This window comes from Haliaeetus albicilla, chromosome 24 (assembly GCF_947461875.1).
Source record: "Haliaeetus albicilla chromosome 24, bHalAlb1.1, whole genome shotgun sequence".
Lineage (NCBI taxonomy): Eukaryota > Metazoa > Chordata > Aves > Accipitriformes > Accipitridae > Haliaeetus > Haliaeetus albicilla.
In genome coordinates, this window is record NC_091506.1 from 8,338,262 (window position 1) to 8,358,131 (window position 19,870).

The 19,870-nt window shown below is 48.8% G+C and overlaps 1 protein-coding gene across 6 annotated transcripts in view; it reads left to right on the plus strand.

Annotated features, from left to right (window-relative positions):
• ADAMTS9 (ADAM metallopeptidase with thrombospondin type 1 motif 9) overlaps window positions 1–19,870 on the plus strand; it is an 86,885-nt gene that overhangs the window by 27,829 nt on the left and 39,186 nt on the right. For all 6 annotated transcript variants that reach the window (XR_011329656.1, XM_069811939.1, XM_069811940.1 and 3 more), the window contains 15 exons: window positions 4,718–4,899; window positions 5,005–5,141; window positions 5,751–5,868; window positions 6,134–6,229; window positions 9,617–9,783; window positions 9,892–10,021; window positions 10,610–10,736; window positions 12,332–12,542; window positions 13,307–13,471; window positions 14,611–14,775; window positions 15,649–15,768; window positions 17,569–17,673; window positions 17,807–17,974; window positions 18,170–18,454; window positions 19,107–19,268. Coding sequence is in view for 5 of the 6 variants with exons in the window: in XM_069811939.1 (XP_069668040.1) it covers window positions 4,718–4,899; window positions 5,005–5,141; window positions 5,751–5,868; window positions 6,134–6,229; window positions 9,617–9,783; window positions 9,892–10,021; window positions 10,610–10,736; window positions 12,332–12,542; window positions 13,307–13,471; window positions 14,611–14,775; window positions 15,649–15,768; window positions 17,569–17,673; window positions 17,807–17,974; window positions 18,170–18,454; window positions 19,107–19,268 (2,338 nt within the window). In the remaining variant the exon portion in view is untranslated. The remainder of the gene's footprint in view (window positions 1–4,717; window positions 4,900–5,004; window positions 5,142–5,750; window positions 5,869–6,133; window positions 6,230–9,616; window positions 9,784–9,891; window positions 10,022–10,609; window positions 10,737–12,331; window positions 12,543–13,306; window positions 13,472–14,610; window positions 14,776–15,648; window positions 15,769–17,568; window positions 17,674–17,806; window positions 17,975–18,169; window positions 18,455–19,106; window positions 19,269–19,870) is intronic.

Below are 19,870 nucleotides of genomic sequence, written 5' to 3' on the forward strand. Positions count from 1 at the left end.
CTGCAGCTCCTGCCTCTAATGCGCTCTGACACATACACGGATGAGTATCTTGCAGGGCTGTAGGAAGAGCTGTAAGCCTCTGAAATGGCCGCAGACTGTGTTTTGACATACACTGAAGGAATGTATTAGCTAACCAGACCAGACCCTTCCAACCAAGATTGCCCACTTGGGAATTCGAGGCTGGCTGGTACAGACAAAGCCCACGGCTGTGGCGCGTCACGTAGAGGGTCTGTGGTGCGAGCCCTGGTTTTCAAAGCAAGGCATAGCTGCAGGGTTACGGGGAAAAGGCATATTTCATAAGATGTCAATACCAGGAGCCCTGTTTTCAGGAATGGCTTTCTGGATGGGGGAGTGTTATCTCTGCATGCCAGTTGGATCATGTCTGCATTTTGGTGCATCACAAAAGTATCCACCTGTGCTGAAAGCTGTCTGAACTTCCCATGTGAGCACATCTATAGATAACTGTGCTGGCCACTGGCAGCACACCTCCCAATTCCCGTCCCAGGGCTTTCTGGGATGCTGCGAAGAAGATCTCAAACTGATCCGTGCACGTGAGAGCTTCACGGATTTTTCCCGCAGTCGCTGCATGAGCACAGCCACAGAGGCAGACGTGCAGACGAGCATGTGTGCCCTGCAGTTCATTCTCCAGGGGCTTTTCGTTGTGGCAGAGTGGCTGCCCGTGGGGCTGAGCACGTGCAAAGCACCCCAAAACAGTGCTTCTTGGTGAGGTACCTGTACCCGGTGCTCCTGGACCGCTTGAGGGTTGGGTGCTGCCTCAAGGTCTGCAAGCAAAAATGTTCAAGGTTAGTAATTGCAGATGATGCATTAAGCGTTGCCTATTTAAGACCTGTTGGGGTGGGAGCGGGGATAAGACCCCACCGTTCCCCAGGCCTGGCTGCTGTGTCCTGGGAGTTGCTGGTGTGCTGGGAGGAACGCAGCAAAGCCGGGGTGTGCACAGGAGCTTGTAAGGGGAACGATGCTAGATCGAGAGCGGGTCCGCACTGGCTGATCAACTAGAGGATTCGAAGAGAAGGGAAATTGAGGCAGAACAAGGGGGTTCCTATGCAAGCACTGCTTTCCCTTCTGTCTCTGTGGTACATTGTTGATGATTATCCATAAAAATATTACATAGTGGGAAGTATCCCATATTTCTTTGTGACACTGAGAATCGATGTTATATGAGGCCAACTTATTTTTCAGGGTCAGCTCTTTCTGTTTACTCAGACTCTGTGAAAAGCAATGCTGGTTTAAAAACACCCTAAAACTGTCAGGGTGGTTTGGGGCTGTTTTGAAATGTCAGAAGCGTGAGTGTGCTTCAGCCCCAAACACTGGCTGTGGGGAGATTTACTGCCACAGTTACGAAGCTGACAGTTTGCAACACGATGGCAAGTTTTAGCATCCTTCAGTTTGTGGTGCGTCCATGTGTTCAATATTGTTTCAATCTCACGGGTCATGTCTATAGAAAAGGAAACTATACAGTAGCTTGGGATCTTTGAATTTTGTTAGATGTACCCTTAAAAAAAAAAAGGCTCCTGCATGTTCTTCTTAACTAACTTAATATTTAGAAGTCTCATTTTAATTAAATTGATTTATACTGGAAGCAATGTGGTTGCCATAAAAATGTTGTAATTGCAATTTTTTTTAAAGAAATGCCCTGTTAGAGCTTTGCATAATTTAGAGCCTTTGTCAAACCGCAACAGTCCTGCTGCGGCGTAAATGCTTTTGAAATGAAAATGATGAATCCTGTGAACTCCCCCATGAATACTTCGGACTCACCGAGGTCTGCAGTGTGCTGCTGCCACAGCTAAGAAGTTTCCCCATGTGCTGTGTGGGTACATGGTCGAGATGTCCCTTTGTAGCTGGAGGTAGATAACGTGCCTGTGTGGGAATAGTCCACGGGATGGGCTTCGGCGGTGGGAAACCCCCAGGAATCACCATCGTGCCTGCGAGGCAGGAGAGTCCAGGATGCATCCACAGGGACTGCTGCACTGGGTTGTCTCTGGAGCAGTCCCAAGTGTAATCAGTTAAATTATTTCGAGTTGTTTGTCGTACCAAGGTGGAGAATAGACTAAATCGGTAGAAACGGGGTTTAGACTTGCTCCACTAGCAACTGGTGTAAAATCAGTCTGTAAACAGGAATCTGCGCTGGGCGCTGGGCGGTTGCTTGGGCTTTTTATCACTGGTACTTGCTTAATTGCAAGCACCAGAAACCTTTGCAAGCGACACATGTTTAGTTTCCAGATGGCATGTGAGAGCTGCCCTCAGAGCAGGTAGAGCTGCTGTTACCAGCTATTGCTCTGGGCTGTGCCTAAAGACAAATCATACCCCTCGGCTTTTAGGATAGGTCTTGAGGGGTCTGCACCACAGCAATGTGTATCTCGGTGAGGAGAGGCTGCTGGCAGGAAAAATCCCCTGTGTGTAGCTGGTGGTGCTCTGCATCTCGCCTGCGGCTGCTGGAGGAGGTAACTCCTTCTGCCAGACCTGTGAACATCCCTAGTATGGTGCTGATGGGGTGGTGGGAAGTCTGCCTGCCCTTTGCCACTTTGCAGGTAATCTTTTGGCAAGTGCAAGCTGCTCTGTGCCTCTGTCTCCCCACTTATTTCACTCTGCTACTTGAGTGACAAATAGTTTTCAAACGTAAGAGTGAAGAATTTTTATTTGTGGGAGAAAAGGCACTGCTGGGCTTCCTAGGTGGTTGATGTGTCGAGATGCTAAAAAAAATGCGTTCAGGAGTAGGAACTTGTTTGACTCACTGTCTGTATAGACCTTTGTACGTGTGTAGAGGATTTCTGTCTCTGTTCCATTAGGAGACACTGACTGCATGCAATGTGGAGAGCTTATGGTGGGCACCTCCATGCTAAGGGCAGGGGTGGTTCCTGTTTATCACTTGTTGGTTCACATTTTGGAGGGTCTCCAAGTGTGCAAAGTGGCTTCCTTCCCGAGGAGGCTCAAAGGGAATACGGGCTCTGCCAGCATCCCTGGGGTGCCGATGGGCATCGGGTCCTGGGGCAAGGCAGAGCCGATCCTGAAGAAAATCCCTGAAAGGCAGGAGGTGTGGGTGCCAGGACTTCAGCGCCTGGCGAGTCCCTTTTCTGACCTGCCCTTCTTGCTGGCCCAGGCACTTTTTTTGTTCAGGGGTTGGGTCGAAGATGTAGGTTTAGTGGTTATTTTGCAGAATAGGCTGGAGCTGGGCACAGATGTTGTCCTGAGCTTTGAGGGCCACTCTCTGCCTCTGTACACGTGCCCTGGCACAGCACCATCAGGATGCTCTTGCCCTCCACTGACTCCTCTGAAATGGTCTGTTAAAGGGAGAGGCTGGGGCTAACCTCAGCCAGTGGAGGCTTTCCCATGCTGATGGCTGAGATGCATGTTAACTTTGTCTCCCTTGAGTGCAGGTCTTAACTGGTATAATTTTTTCTTTTTGGATAATTACAGCTTTGCCCAAGTTGACCCTGGCAACATTTCATCCAGATTGCAATATCTTTCCTTCTGTAACATCAGGCAAAAGCAAAGCTGCTTGGGTGGTACTGCAGTTTTTATTAGGCATGTTAATAGTGGTAGCTTGTGGAAGCTTCCACCATGCCCTCCCAATTTCATCTGAAGTTTCAGGAGAGAGCAGCAGAGATGGTGGGGGTTTGTTTGGAACATTTAAAGCACGGTGCATCCTTTTTTATTTTATTATTATGATTCATTATATACATAGAAGGCTGCACATAGATGGGTATATGAAACCTTACCTGAGTTCCTAGAAGAAATGTCCTTTGAATAGACTGTAAATAGGATAGCTTGTATCCCAAGGGTATTTTTCCTTGCAGCATTACTATAGCTGAAAATGAGTCCTCACCAGAAAAGTGCCTTCAGCTGGGCTTTTCCAATGCTGTCCACGTGCAGCTTGCTCCCACACCACTGCTGACAGCGGCTGGAGTGGGAGAGGCTTTTTTGGTCCCCAGAGTGAGCTGTTACCTGGGAAAGGGTCCATCTATATATGAGGACAAAACCAGTTATATGACTACAGCCCTGAATCTGGGAGTCGGGAAATTCAAAATGACAATTTCTCCTAGGCTTATCTGATGGCTTTTATGTGGCTTGGATGATATCGGTGTCCCCTGTTTATACCACAGTCATCCTACTATAAAATGGGGGTAAAGTATTTACTGGCCATCTTTGGTGCTTTCTGGAATACATGGAGATAAAGTTGTTTAAAAGTGTCTAGCATTACCATTTCTACCATTTGGGGCTAGAAATCCTGAAGGACTAAGTGCTGCCTGGCCTTTCAGCCTCTGCAGGGAAACCCTTTCTCCTTTCTGCTGTGATGTTTAGTTATTTGCAACCCAGTAGATCAGATGCAAACTCTCAGCCACCAAATCCATAGGACCGATGGGGTTGTGGAGGGATGGCCCCGTATGGGATCCCTCAGCGTGAAACTAAATCCTCCGGTGAGGAGGAAGAAGTTGCTCTTCCTCTCTGGCTTCTCTCATGACCACTGCATTCATCAGAGAGCAAATATTCCCTTTTTCATCCCTTTTTAGCATCGCATATATGGTCTTTTTTATTAGACACCTGCAGCCTGGGATATTAATTAAAAGATATGCATAGATGTAGATAGAGCCATCAAAATGGTGTTGCAAATACCGACTGTGCTGAACAGGTTGCAGAACTGCAATTACATCTCATTTCCAGCTCGATCCCAGCCAGCTTCTCTTTCTTGTTTTTGCAGGCCTAAAAACGGTGGGAAATACTGCGTGGGTCGTCGCATGAAGTTTAAATCCTGCAATACCGAACCGTGCTCGAAGCTGAAGAAGGATTTTCGGGATGAGCAGTGCGCCGACTTCGATGGGAAGCACTTCAACATCAACGGGCTGCCCACCAACGTGCGCTGGGTTCCCAAATACAGCGGCAGTAAGTGAGGGGGGGACGGATGCAGATCCTGCCTCCTGCATCACCACGTCGGGGTGATGGCATTCAGATAAACGTGCTTCTGGTTTTCCTCCCTCCCATGCCCAGTCCTGATGAAGGATCGGTGCAAGTTGTTCTGCCGAGTGGCTGGAAATACGGCGTATTACCAGCTGCGGGATCGCGTCATCGACGGGACGCCCTGCGGCCCCGACACAAATGACATCTGCGTGCAGGGCCTTTGCCGGGTAAGTATTTTTCCCTTCTCTTTAGCGAGGGTGATTGCCGTTTTGCCTTGGCAGCATGGTCCTTCTGCACCTCGCTCCAGCCGGTCGTTGGCGTCTCCTCTTCACTTGGGGGCTGCCGGCTGCCCCGGCCGGTCGGGAGCTTGTGCCAACCTCCAGGTTTGCAGAAGAGTCGTGCGTGGAGGGTGTCTGTACGTCTGCCCTAAGTTACTGGGGGCTGTGGAGGTCCGAGCCTGAATCCAAATGATGCTTCCTTCTGCATTCTGCCCTGGTTCTTCCAGGTCAGACTCCGGAGCACTTTATATTTCCATTCACAGTTATTTTTGACGCTTTTCTCTATGGGAACAATTGATGCAAGAAGTTTTCTCTAGCAAAAGCATCACCTGGTGCAAACAGCAGTTCTGATTCTTGCTTTGTAAAAAAAGCCTTTTGTTTGAAAATGGTGTGGGATGGCCACACTGTAAATCAGCAGAAAAATGTGGGGAAGCAAAACGATTTGTCTCACAGCAGCCTTTTGCATACACAGCTTTTGTGTGCCTTAATTGGGAGGTTTGTAAATGCTGTTCTAGTCTGTATTTGCTCAATCTAGCTTTTTCAATTTTTCTCCTAAAGCAAGCTGGATGCGATCATGTGCTGAATTCAAAAGCAAGAAGAGATAAATGTGGTGTTTGTGGTGGGGACAATTCTTCATGCAAAACTGTTGCAGGCACATTTAACACGGTGCATTATGGTAAGAATCTGTTGCTAAAAACTTTATAGTGAAAAATGTGGGTCTATAAAAGCCATTACCACAACTTAATCTACAAAAACACTGATGTAAAATGCAAAATCCTTCTAGCTATAGCATATTCCATTTTATAACTATTTATGCTATCCCTAAATGAAAAGTATCGGCTTGTGTAATGTGAGGTAATTTTGCTCATTTCCCTTCCCCCCGTAAAAAGCAAATGAAATTTCTGTGTAATAGCCTTGACTTTCCGTTAAATCTTTTCTAGGCTATAACGTTGTGGTCCGCATCCCAGCTGGTGCAACTAATATTGATGTGCGTCAGCACAGTTACTCAGGGAAACCAGAGGATGACAACTACCTGGGTGAGTTGCAGTCCTTGTTTCAGTCCAGAAATCTGCTTTATTGTCTGGTTGTGGTGACATATCTACTGGCTGCTCTCTGCTAGGGAGGATGAAGGGTTCATTTAAGGGAGATGTTTTCTTATGGAGAATTTCTCTGGTATGTCTACCAAACATTCAGCCTTATCTTGTTCCTTCTTTTTGCTCATGCCTGCCTTGATGCAAACTTTGGGAGGTTCACAGATTGTAAGAAATACCCCCTTGGAGTGTCTCTGGGGCTGGGAAGGACTATCGAGCCTGGGCTGTGGGTGGGAGCTGAGGCACAAAGCTGAGAACCAAACAGGCTTCTGAGTTCTGCTGGAGTCTCCTCATCACAAGTTAACACGTCTCTGCTGTCACCGTTCCTTGGCTGGAGAGTAAATATGCCATACCCTGAAAGACGTGTGTACGAGCAAATCCAAAGAGAAGTTATTTTCTATTCCTCTCAGAATAATAATTCTGATTTCACTTAGACTGAGCCCTTCTTGTCCCTGTCTGACAGTGATATGTAACTGTAAAGAAATACCCTGCACCAAAGACATTGGTTTGATTTAAACCTAACAATAACTTGGCCTTTGGCTGTCAGACTTTCATAGTCACTGTTTTCTCTAATCTGTGGGTATGTTTCTAGAGGCAGATGAAGATGCTTGTGGTGCGGTGTTAGACCAGTCTGCTGCATGCACATATGCTTTTAGCACGGCCATGTGTCTCTTTTCCACCATGCTGATCAGTAATTCACCCCATAGAGAGTTCTGTTTGGGTTCAATAGCGGAGATAACACAAACGCATGTTAGGAGTGATGTTACGCCTGCCAGTCTGTCGTGGTTTAACCCCAGCCAGCAACTAGGCACCACGCAGCCGCTCGCTCACTCCCCCTGCACCCAGTGGGATGGGGGAGAGAATCAGGAAAAAAAGTAAAACTCATCAGTTGAAATTAGAACAGTTTAATAAGACAGAAAGCAAGAAAATAATAATGATAATAACAAAAATAATAAGATGACAATAATAAATGAATTGGAATATACAAAACACGTGATGCACAGTGCATTTGCTCACCACTTGCTGACTGATGCCCAGTTAGTTCCCGAGCAGCGATCCACCTCCCCAGCCAACTCCCCCCAGTTTATATACTGGGCATGACATCCCATGGTACGGAATACCCCTCTGGCCAGTTTGGGTCAGCTGCCCTGGCTGTGTCCCCTCCCAACTTCTTGTGCCCCTCCAGCCTTCTTGCTGGCTGGGCATGAGAAGCTGAAAAATCCTTGACTTGGTACAAACACTGCTTAGTAATAACTAAAAACATCAGTGTGTTACCAACATCATTCTCATACTAAATCCAGAACGTAACACTATACCAGCTACTAGAAAGACAATTAACCCTATCCCAGCCAAAACCAGGACACAGTTGAAGGCTGGTTTTGCCATTAGGTCCTGTTTGGGTCCCTCAGTCTCTCTGGGCTGCTGATGGAGCAGGGACTCGGGCTGTGGCCCCTTGCAGTCCCAGGGGGATGGCTGCTCTCCCGGCTCTGTTCCTCCTCTTTTGCACGCCCCGTGCCTGGCACTGCCCGCTGTGCTCCAGTAGCACGGGGTCCCTTATTTACATGTCTGAGCAGGGCATTTCATTTCATCTCACAAAATCACTGTGGATGTTGAGCATTTTTGCAAAATATGAGACTTGTCCAGTTACGGCAAGCACTTGGGCCATGTTAAAAACGGGACTAGGCTGGTGGTTCCCAGCCCATTGAAGGTCAAGGAACTCCCTTGAGAAACAAGTAGAGGAGACTATCGTGCACCAAAGGGAAATGATGCTGACAGCTTTGGCTGTCACTCTGAAATCCCATCCATGTGGCTGGACCCTTCATTCAGGCAAAAAGCTGAGCGGGTCCTCCCTGTCCTCATTCCCAGACCGGGGTCATGCAAGGCTGTCCGTCCCCGCACGCGAGCAGCCATTCACTTACAGCCGCGTTGCATCGTTTCTGCACATTCACAGCACTGAAATGAGGTGGTGCAGCACGAATGCACGTCAGTACCAAGAAAACCTTCCTGAGGTGTGATAGTTTTCTTTCCTGGGGGAGGGAGGGAGGTACGTTTCGTTATTCCTCTTTTCTAGAAAGAGAGGAATGTGTTGTGCCTATTCAAACTGGTTCACCCCAGAAGGAGCCCCAAAGAACTTCTCAGCTCTTCTTGGAGGGCCTTTAATCTTCTTGGGAAGCAATGAAGGCAAATCTTCTTTAATGTTGCTTTAATATTGCTGGGAAAGCATCTCTTCACATTAGGCCTGACTAGAAGCAAATGAGAAGTGTGCATGTGTCCACCTATTTTGCAGCTCACTGAGTGTGAAATCTTGGGCCCTCAGTACTGTGAACCTTGTAGTTGCTTAACAATTTAGGAGGAATTTGATGTTGTCATCAAGTCCAAGACATGTACCTACTGTTGTAGGAGATACAGTAAACGGGAAGGAATCCTTTAATGAGTTTTACTACTGCCTAATGACATTAAAGCCTCCAAAGTGTGGAATTTGGTTGAGTATAGCGTCTGCTTTGTGCGTTTTTCTCCGTCTATGTCTGTCTGCTACCGAGCAGGGTTTTGCTTCATTATCTCTCCTCATTTGGTGTAAAAACCTTCCCTTTGGTGTTTTGGTGTTAAGTTTAGATTTTTCTGTACAGAGGCTTTGTAGTAATGTAGCTGTGATGGGTGAAATGGTGGGGAAACTAACTTAGGAAATTAGCTACATAATCGCATTAGTGTGAAGTTGTGCAGCAGACTGCTGTTTTCAGGAAACTGTTCCTTTTATAAAGCATTTAGGCTTTAAGCCTTCAGTGCTTTCACATACCTTAAGATTTGGAATAATAAAAAGTAGGGGGGGAGGAGGGAGAGAGAGGGGGAGATACTGACCAAGCTCCCTGTAATTATCTACTAGAAAATGACATTTGGGCAATTAGCGTACATACATGTACCCTAAGAACACACCTGGAAACAACAGGGAAGCCACCCTATCCGCACGGCTAACAAAAAGATTTGGGCAGGATTATTTTTTGCTGTATACGAGGGGATACAGACTGCGTGTGCCGCGTACAGCAGCCAGCCCGGCATGCCTCTTGGGTATCTCTCTGCCCTGGGTTATGGGTGAACTATTTAGCAACAACTTCAAGCATTCAGCCTTCATTTAATGAGGCTCCCCGGTGGAAAAAGGAGAAGGCACAATGTCTGTAAGAGCTCTGCTGCTCTCTTTACATCCTTTCTGTCTGAGAGTGCCAGTGGGCTTTTCCTCCCACCCCAATGAAAAGGAGCACTGAGAGCGCGTGACCCACGTTATTATGTACGTATGAGTTAATTCTGCGTCTTTAGTTCTTGTTTTTTGCACCTATGCAGCCTTATCTAACAGTCAAGGAGACTTTATATTAAATGGAGACTTTGTCGTCAGTATGTTTAAAAGGGAAATCAAAGTTGGGAATGCTGTGATCGAATACAGCGGATCGGATAATACTATTGAAAGGATTAATTCTACAGATCGGATTGAGCAAGAAATAACACTTCAGGTGAAGTATATGTTGTGCGTGTGGAAAAGTCTGCCCAGCATTACTGGACTGAAAACAGTGGGCAGCGAAGTCTGTTCGTTTACTCCGCTTCATCTTTTTTCCTCTCAGGTTTTATCAGTGGGCAATTTGTACAATCCTGACGTTCGTTACACGTTTAATATCCCCATTGAGGACAAACCTCAGCAGTTTTACTGGAATGCATATGGCCCGTGGCAGCCCTGCAGTAAGCTCTGCCAAGGTGGGTGCTTGGGAAAGGCTTAGTTTTGTCCTGGATTTGCCTGGGATCTGGGTAGTGCCGTCAAATCCCTCTCCGTTCGATTTCTTTGAGATTCTCACGTTATGGGCGTAATTGTTTCCCCGGGCTGTAGTAGTAGATAACATTGTACAAGGTGTAGCACTGCTCTGCTGCTTCTCGGTTTCGGAGCAGGGCACCTTTACAGCCCCTGCGAGCCAGGTAAACCTTGCAACCTGGTTTGCACGTGAGGAAGCTCAAGCGCAGAAGAGATTCCGTGGCATTTCCTAAGGCTGCAAAAGGCATCGGTGTCTGGTTTGGGGTCTGACGTCCCATCGTTGCCACCTGCCAGGGCTGCGAAACAAGCAGAGCCCGTGCTTGCAGGCGTGCTGCAGCTCCGCCTGCGTCCATCTCGTCTGCGTTCAAGTCCTTCTGCTCTTTTTAGAGAGTCTTAAGCCCCTCCCTGTTTCCGAAAGAGATTGAAAAGTGTAATTAAACGTCTCTTAATTGCTACTATAAAAGGAGTAAGAGAAATAACTGATTTGATCGCTTTCCTGTATGACTCAAAGAACGTGCCCTTGTTTTTCTGTGTAGGAGAACGAAAAAGGAAACCTGTGTGTACGAGAGAGTCGGATCAGCTCACGGTGTCGGACCAGCGATGTGATCGAATTCCCCAGCCTGAACCCATCACCGAGCCTTGTAGCACAGAATGCGAATTAAGGTGCACTCCACTCAGCCCTGTATATATGTTACATTGTATATTTATTGTTTACTCTTCTTTCCTTTCACCTCTCACCGTAATTCCTTTTCTCATCAGCCTGTATTGGATTTTAAAAAAGAGAAGGATTAGCAGTTGCCTCTTTGTCGACCAAGCGGGATTGGCATTGACCAGCAGTGTTTTGAGAGGCACTTTTCTACGTTTTCACATTTCTCTTGTTGGATTAAATTAACGCTAACTAGACAAAAATTCACCTAATGTTGAAAAATCTCCCTGTGCAATAAAGTGCCTGAAATTTGCATCTGCCTGGATCAGAAATGTTCAGCACCATCCTACAAACAGCCTGCAAAGAGGGAAAAACATATGCTCAAAGCAAAAGAGTAACTAAGGCTTGGATTTATCATCATTTGCTTAAAGCGAAGAATAGGCTTAAAGTGTAGAGCGGGTTCAGGGCTGTCCCCAGACAACTCCTGGCGAGCTGGAATTGATGGAGCACCGTCTAAATCATCACAACCCATTTTCCTTTAAAAAGCAATCTGTTTTTCTTTCTGGAGCTTAAATATGGTGGCATTAAAGGGCTGCTGGTGAAGCAATTCAGATGGCCGTGTTTCCCGAGGGGTTTCTCCGGCTGTGTTAAACCGGGGGCTGTATGGGGGCTGTATGGGGGCTGTAGGTCGGGTTGTCGAGGTAACAGCTGTTGCCATTGCAACAGGTTGGAAACTTGAGAAGGGCAAAAGCAGGAGTTTGAAAAGCGGGCAGGGACGTGAGGGCTCCCACCATTCAGGAGCTATTGACTCCAAATCCCCTTGATCTTATTCTTCTCCTGGCTGTGCTGAAGTTTGCTCTCTCGGCCCTGCGCTCCCCACATGGGTCTCCAGGGGACGTGGCTGCCTCCTTCCCCAAAAGCCGCCCCCGCAAGGCGTGGGGGGCAGTCGGCTCCTGTTGGCTCCGGGGTCTCCAGCATCTCCCTGGATCAAGCCTCATGTCCAGCATCTCTTGCTCAGAGCTGGGGCTGGGGTTGATGCGAAGCAGGGGTTTGTCCCCAGGGGGGTCCTTGAGGGCCACCAGCCCCTGCTGCCCATCCTGGGAAGGAGGCAGCAGGGTGGGAACATCCCTAATCCCCGCTGACACCTCCGGGGCTCGTGTGTCATTCCCTCGCACTTAGAAGAACTGAAACTGTTTTGCAGGCGTCCTGCCTCTCAAGCCTGTTGCAGATCGTTTTCCGAGGCTGTATTTTTCAGCTTTTAGTTTTTAGAAGCCAAGGCGGCACTCCTGCAGGGGAACGTGGCGTGGAAAGCCTTCAAAGCGCTGCTCCTTGCTTGGCCGTGGACTCCCCCGTCCTCCTTGCCACCACGCAGGGTTGCAGTGTGGCTTTGCTGCCTGTAGGAGGGACGCGGTGATGGTTCCTTCCCTGCAAGGAGCAATGCCAGGGTTAATTCCCTCAGATTTTTAGAAGCCACAAAGCATTGGGAAGTATTGCAGAGAGCCAAAACTTGCAGTTCAAGGGCGTATATTCCTTCCTTACGTCAAACACCCTTGAGCACGTTGCGGGCAGAGTCCCAGAGCCCCACAGCTGACGTTTGCTCTCCTCGTCTCAGGTGGCACATCGCGAGGAAGAGCGAGTGCACTGCCCAGTGTGGGCTGGGGTACCGCACGCTGGAGATCTACTGCTCCAAGTACAGCAGGCTGGAGGGCAAGATAGAGAAGGTCGACGACCGCTTCTGCAGCAGCCAGCCCAAGCCGAGCACGAGGGAGAAGTGCACTGGCGACTGTAACGTGGGAGGGTGGAGGTACTCGGCTTGGACCGAGGTAAGGGATGCTCGGCGGTACGGCGAACGCTGTCTCCTCCTTGCACGGGGATATGTCAGGCTGTTTAGCTTGCAGACAGCATATATATAAAAGTTGGCCGCAGCGATTCTGCTTCCGTTGCTTTTCCTGGAGGACACTGTAGTCCACATCAGCCTGGTACTCCTTATTTTCCACTGCAATTAATTTATGCTTTTAGGCATCCCAAGGCCTGTCTTCATTACGCTAAGCTCTGCTGGCTGTCTTCTCCCATCAGAGCCTGCACCGCTGCCAGGAGTTGGGGAGGACATGTTGCCATCAGCAGAGGACTTCTGAAATTTGTTTCCTTTATACTTTTGAGCTTTTCTATGAACAAGAAAATTCCTGAATGCAGGCCTGGCACCGAGAGAATGCCGAGCCTGGGGCTTTCCAGGGAGGGCACAGTGAAGGGGAGCTGGCTGGTTAGAGGGAATTAATCTCTCCTAAAATGAGAACGAGCACCAGCCATTTGGGAGAACTGAAAGGCAATGCTTGTAAAAGTAATAATGGGGTTATAACCCGAAATGAATTTGTGAAACTCATTGCCGCGAGATTTTATTAAGCTTAGCAAGATTGGCTTTTTAAAGGAATATATAAAGTAACAGCCTGTTACTTAAAGTACAAATTGTTCTTCTGGAGGTTTTCTGTAGTCCCTTCGCAGTCCTGACTGCAAAGGAGAAGGCAATAAATGGGCTCTCGGCCTGTAGCAGGGTGGCAGAAAGTATTTACTCAGAGTCTCTCCCTCCCAGTGCTCCAAGAGCTGCGGCGGGGGCACGCGGCGGCGGCGAGCCATGTGCGTGAACACCTACAACGACGTCCTGGACGACAGCAAGTGCAGTCAGCAGGAGAAGCTGACGGTCCAGCGATGCAGTGACTTCTTGTGCCCCCAGTGGAAAACGGGCGACTGGTCCGAGGTAGGTGCTGGTCACCAGGGTGGGCTCACCCTGCTGGTCCTCCACCCAGAGGGGCTGGTGCCTGCAAAGAGAGATCGATCTCTGTCCCTGCTCATCCCTCGTGTTTTGGTTCCGTCCTGGGTCGTGGTGGCACCTTGCAGAAGGTCTCCCTGAGCCCGTGCAGAGGCACCGAAGTCACTGGCCTTGTGGCCACTGGTCAACTGGCCATTTGCCTCCCTGCAAAGCCACACGGGGTTAGTTCCTCTCCAGCCCTGCAGTAACTTCTCCCCAGTTTTTCCATGGTTCCTCTGCACCTTTGGAAAGAATACCTTCTGCCCTCATTTTCCCTTGAGATTGTCCTCGTGAGCCCTGACAGCTCTGGCTGTTGCTGGAGGGCAGGATTTCACCCTACTGATATCTTGCTCAGCCCTCTCTCTGCTGTTTATTACCATTACCTCTTCTGCTGCTGCTGATGTCCTTTGCATTGCAACAAAACCGTATCTTGATAGGCTTTTCCGTGCAGCAGGACCAGGGATGCTGGAGAACAGTCTTCAAAAGCTGCTTGTCGCCTTTGTGGCCGCATAGCTCTTGTTTCTGTGAATCACTTTCTTTTAGGAGATGATGAAAGCAATTAAGTGGGAACAGGGATTGTTCTCTGCAAAATATCTGTCTTCTGGGTGGAGCTGCTGGCAGCCCAAGCCATGCCGGGGCAGTGGAAGAGGCATTTGCAGTCCGCGGGAGCCGAGACCCTTATTGCACACACTCGGAGCCGAGGAGATTTTTTGCAAGCCTTCGGCACCCCGTTGTGCAGAGCTGAAGCCCAGTCGGGCAGTGCTGCGACTTTGCCTTACGTCTCACAGCTGCTGGAAGTCAAGAGCCTTCGTGGTCTCGCTTTGCCCATTGCTGAGGGGTCCCAGCCCGGCTGTGCTCTCCTTGCTCCAGCCTCTGCTCTGGACCAGCTCCTCAGAGCAATCCTGTCTCACTGCGAGACACTCGTCTTTTCCAGAGCACATGGTCATGAGCTAAAGAGCTGCCTATCAGCACCAGTTTTGAAGCAGCGGTTGCAGCGGGTCTCCAGGTTTATTTTTCAGCGCCGGGGCGGGTGCTGAGCTGGCAGCACATCCCCAGCACCGTCTGATCTTGCGCTTTACTCCTCGCAGTGCTTGGTCACCTGTGGAAAAGGGCACAAACACCGCCAGACCTGGTGCCAGTTTGGAGAAGATCGATTAAACGACAGGTTTTGCGATCCCGAAACGAAGCCGGAGTCGGTGCAGACGTGCCAGCAGCAAGAGTGTGCTTCGTGGCAAGTGGGACCGTGGGGCCAGGTACCGCAGAGCCGTCACGGGGCTCCGGGCCAGTGGGACCTGGGTGCTGGTGGCCAAGGCTGGGTGCTACCCTTTCATCCAAATTCAGTGTCGTAACTGTGTTAATTGATTTGCACACCAAAGCAGCCCTCTGTTCGCTTGGGTTCAGCGGATGGGCAGCAATAACAGTACCTGCCCTTTGTGCTAAATTTAATCTGTGTCATACTAAATTGGCTGCGATTTTCAAAAAAAGCGTTTCCAGGGTTATGCTCCTAAATCCTTATTTAGGCATGTAAATGCATGGCCTAATTTTCACAGAGAAGCTGCTCCCATTGAATAGCTTTTGTTGCTTTTAATGTTTTCCAGTTTCTGGGTTGGTGAGGTTTTGGGTTTTTTCTGTTAAAATACAAGTTGCTCATTTCTCCCAGAGTGTTCTGGCATCTCCTTTTCCACAAAGCTGTTAGCTCTTGACTTAAAAAAACAGCAGCAAACCCAGACCAGTTGTCCCAGTCAGACTTATTTCCCACCAGCAAAATTATTCATTAGCCGCTTGTGCTACTGCGGGGCTGAACAACCAGTTTTAAAGAAGGCTCTGATGCAGGTTCTACCAGACTATGATTTACTGTGTGCAGCAAAGTAAATCATTTAAATGCTCGCACCTTCATTCCCGAGGAAGCAAGTGAAGCGTGCAGGGCTCTGGTGGGCGCAGTGAGTTAAAACTTTGACCTAATTTAAAGCTGAAATGCATGAAGTGGAGAGAAACCAGAAGGGAAGCTGGGTTTTATTTTTGCTGCTCATGCTACATGCCTAAACACAGGCTGGGCTGATTAATACTTTCTAACCGAAGCAGCTACTCAGACCCAGCACTTCTTTTTCCCGTCTGTCCCCTCCCAGTGCACGATGACTTGTGGCCAAGGCTACCAGATGAGAGCAGTGAAGTGTGTCGTGGGCACCTACGTGTCAGTGGTGGATGATAACGAGTGTAACGCTGCAACCAGGCCAACAGATACCCAGGTAAATCTTGCTGTCCCATCTCCGTCTTTTGCCAGCGTGCATATGGAGGCATCCAGGCTGCAGCTTCAGGGCATGACTTGCTGCAGCAAAGGTTTGCCCTGAATGCAGTGTCTTGGTCTGCTGTATGGCTGTTGGAAAGGTGCAGCACAGCACCCTGTTTGGGTAGAAGTGGGACAGAGAAGCTGTATTCGGGGAGTTCCCATCCCGAGCCTCTCCATGTGCTTAACCTTACACTCTGAAGCAGCAGATTGCCAAAAAGGCAACGGATGACTTGTTATGCGGGCATCAGACTTCGTGGGGTAAAGATTACCTTTGCTCATGGTTTTATCCATGGAGCTCTAGTCATAGGATGGGATGTGCGAGGGGCTGTCCAGATTCAGAGCTAACGCTGGTCTCTAAGAGCCCATGAGCTAAAGAAGCAGCAGTAGATGAACATGGTAGGACGACCAGAGACCAGAAGGATAAGATGGCACAGTATTTACTAGCCCCAGAGGCTGGGTTCTGGACACAGCAGACTTGCGTGGGGTCTGGGGTGCCTGGCTGCAGTCTGGGCTCCCTTGGCTGCAGGACCGTTGCTGTGTGGTACAAATGACAGCTAAGGGCCATCGTTTCTTGTCTGCTGCACGTGCCAATATAGTGTATGTGCCAGCTACAGTTCCAGATGCATACCCCCTGGCCGGATGAATTGAGAAACGTTGCACACCCTTTGCAAACGTGCTGAAGAGGCTTTCCATGCTGTGTTTGCTGGTACTTGGAAGCAAAGGTGTAAATTCCCATTTCAAGCAGAAGACGTGTCCAGGGTGTCTGAAGGAGTTGAATAAAACAGAACGTTACCATCTGTCTGTCATCTAGGAGAGTCCTAGTGCTGATGCCCTGCCCAGCTTCAGTCTTGCATGACTTCACAGAGTTTAACTAAGGCCACAACATTTAGAGAAGGGCTGTTTTTCCCATGTATGGAGATCAATTGCGCTATAGTCAAGGGGTAACAAACCCGCTTGTCATCAGCCATCATTTGGCATGCACATCTCCAATGTAAGTAAAATCATAGCAATGCGGAAATCATTTCTGCCATTTGTCAAGAGCCGCTCTTTTCCCTCGCAGTGACGATCAGTATTAATTTCATTTTTGGCAATGACTACTTGTAGGCTCATGGAGGACAGTCATGGCTATTCATCACTTCTGTCGCCAGACCTCCCAGGAGGTCCAGACAGGACCAGAGTCCTCCTGTTAGGCACTGTACCAAGGCTGGGCAGAACGACATGCCTGTCCCCAAAACCTCGCATGCTTAGTGTGTGGTGAAGATCAGCACATGGATATAGGTGGTCTGGCGAGCTGCGGGGAATCAAAGGGCTGCAATCAGCTCAGCAGCGTAACCTTTATTAAGTGGGCTGCAGGCCTCGTGCTGAAGGAAGCGAGCTTTGAAGGGAGATGAAGTTGCTGCTTTGCAGATGTGTGTTCGTACCAGAGCTCTCGTAATGAACTTTCATATTTTGCCTCAAAAACATCTGGTTTTAATGCATGGGGATGGCACATAGTTATGGGAATCCCTTTTGTAGAGTTCCTCATAAGTCAAAAGTCCACTGAGGGTTCTGCATATGAAGCCCTCGGGGTATCGATACCAAGTTTTGCTGATTTGCCAAGAGGACGCAAAGGAGAAAGCCTGCCAACATGCAAGCATGCAGGTCACAGATTTTCAGGATGTTGCGTGTTGTTCATAATTACATTGAAGAGGAGGTGGTTTAACTGAAACATCTGCAAATTCTTTATTTCCCTCTTTTCCCTCATGTATTTCGTGTACAGGACTGTGAAATAGCAGCGTGTCCTCCCCATCCAAATAGTCCCGAAACCAAGAGATCCATATCAGGCATTCACAGGACACAGTGGAGATTTGGATCCTGGACACCGGTAAGCGTGTGTCATAATACTTTCAGGATTATTTTACAGTAGACCACGTGATATTTGACCAACTTTTCATTCTAAAGCCCTTGTAATATACCTCAGGAAACTTTCTAGCAGAGTGCTTGTTGCTCTTCCCTAGTGTTCTGCAACATGTGGGAAGGGTACCCGGATGAGATACGTCAGCTGTCGGGATGACCAGGGCTCGGTGGCCGAGGAGTCAGCTTGTTTCCACCTCCCGAAGCCGTCAGCCACAGAAATGTGCACCGTGATGCCGTGCGGGCAGTGGAAGCCCTTGGAGTGGAGCTCTGTAAGCATCACGCTGTCTCTTGCAGGAGAGCCTTATAGACCTCATTGCTGGAAATGCGTTTCGTTAATCTGTCACACTTGCCCTTTTCTAAGTGGGGAGTTTAAGGTTTTCTGCTGTTCATTATTAGCAATAGCTGTCTGTCTGATTTTCAAAGCTGGAAATGTGACTGTGTCTCCTTTTCCCACTGTAACGCAGTGCTCGGTGACTTGTGGTCAAGGTAAGGCAACGCGACAAGTGATCTGCATCAATTACAGTGACCAGCTGGTGGATAGGAGTGAGTGCGATCCAGACGACCTCCCTGCCACCGAGCAAGACTGCTCCATGTCTCCTTGTCATCCAAACAGCCACGACTACGGCAGGCCCATCCACCCTTTCCTCTATCCGGATCATCGCCTGAAACTGCACCCTGGAGGCAGCCCGAACCGAAACCGTGCGCATATACCGGGAGGCAATCAGTGGAGGATTGGCCCCTGGGGTGCTGTAAGTGCTCTGATTTTCTTATTGCTGGGTTTTGGGTGGTTTTTTCTTTTTCCTGGGCTAATCCAGGCTTTTCTTAAAGTCACCACGCAGGGAAAAGAGAGATCCTCCTCCCTGCTGTCCGTTCACACGAGCGAGTGTTGCAGTAGGGCGCAGGCATCACTTCTCAGCCTCTCACCCCTCGTACCTCCAAGGTTCTCTAGGCAGAAAGCTGATGGCATCATTTTCCATGAGGCAAAGGCCAACCTCTGCTTCTTGGCCGTCTCCCGGGACATCTACAGCTGTGTGGAGCTGTTGCCAAAGCACAGCAGAGCCTTAATGCCAGCTCCTCTCACCCCAACCAGTTTGCAATGCTTTATCACGGAAGTCCCTAAAGGGAATTAAGCACAAATGGGATGTCAAACACTGCATTCGTTAAAGGCAGTGGGGATTACTCACCTGCTTAAAACTAGGCTCGTGTTTATTTTCTTTGCTTAGTCAGCACCTAAGTCATTGCACTGCTATTAGTAATAGCTGGGTTTTGACGTTAATAATGCCTGTTAGCTGTATTCAAATTTCTAGTGGTGCATTCCCACGGTTCAAGGCACTGGGAAGGAGCTGGGAATGCAAAATTATTCCTGGACTCAACGAAGCCGCGGGCAATTGTGTCTTCCAGTGTTCTAGCACGTGTGCGGGTGGGTTCCAGCGGCGGGTCGTGGTGTGCCAAGATGAAAACGGATACACCGCAAATAACTGCGATGAGAAAAGCAAACCCATGGAGCAGAGATCGTGCGAATCTGGCCCCTGTCCTCAGTGGGCTTATGGCAACTGGGGAGAGGTGAGTGCACCATTCATCCTGGGCTCCCTGCCCAGGGAAGGCTTTCATTAGCGGGTAGCTGAAAGATGGGAGAAGAGGGGGATATGGCGGTGGCATTTATTAGAAAGATTGGAGCATGTAAGGCAGCCTCTGATAAATGAGTGAACCCTAGCAACTGCTTGGTGGTGTTTTCCTTTCCGTTTGTGATGGGAAAATTTTCTTCCCAGGCAAAAGCAAATTCTACAAAAATTGAGAGGTGGGGGTTTTTTTTGTCTTTTTAAGAGAAGTCTAGTTTAGCTGAAGGCCCTTTTTCTTTAATAAAAACACTGCTCCCTTCTGAAAATTCATCTGAGATTAATAATTAGAGACATAAACCTCCAGTATCACGTTGGGTCTGGCAATATCATTGTGGAGCAGCATGAACAGCTTTGGGAAGAGAGAAGCTGAAGCAGCTGATGCCCCATCTGAGGCTCCTGCAGCATTTGGGGGGGGGATTTGGCCGGAGTGGGTTGGTTGGGAACAGAAACAGCCGTCGGGTCTCGAGAGGTGCTAGTGCTTCGAGCAACCGGTTGGCAGTATTTTTGCTGCCCAGACGGTCATTGCTCTGTCCTCTGCTGACTTGC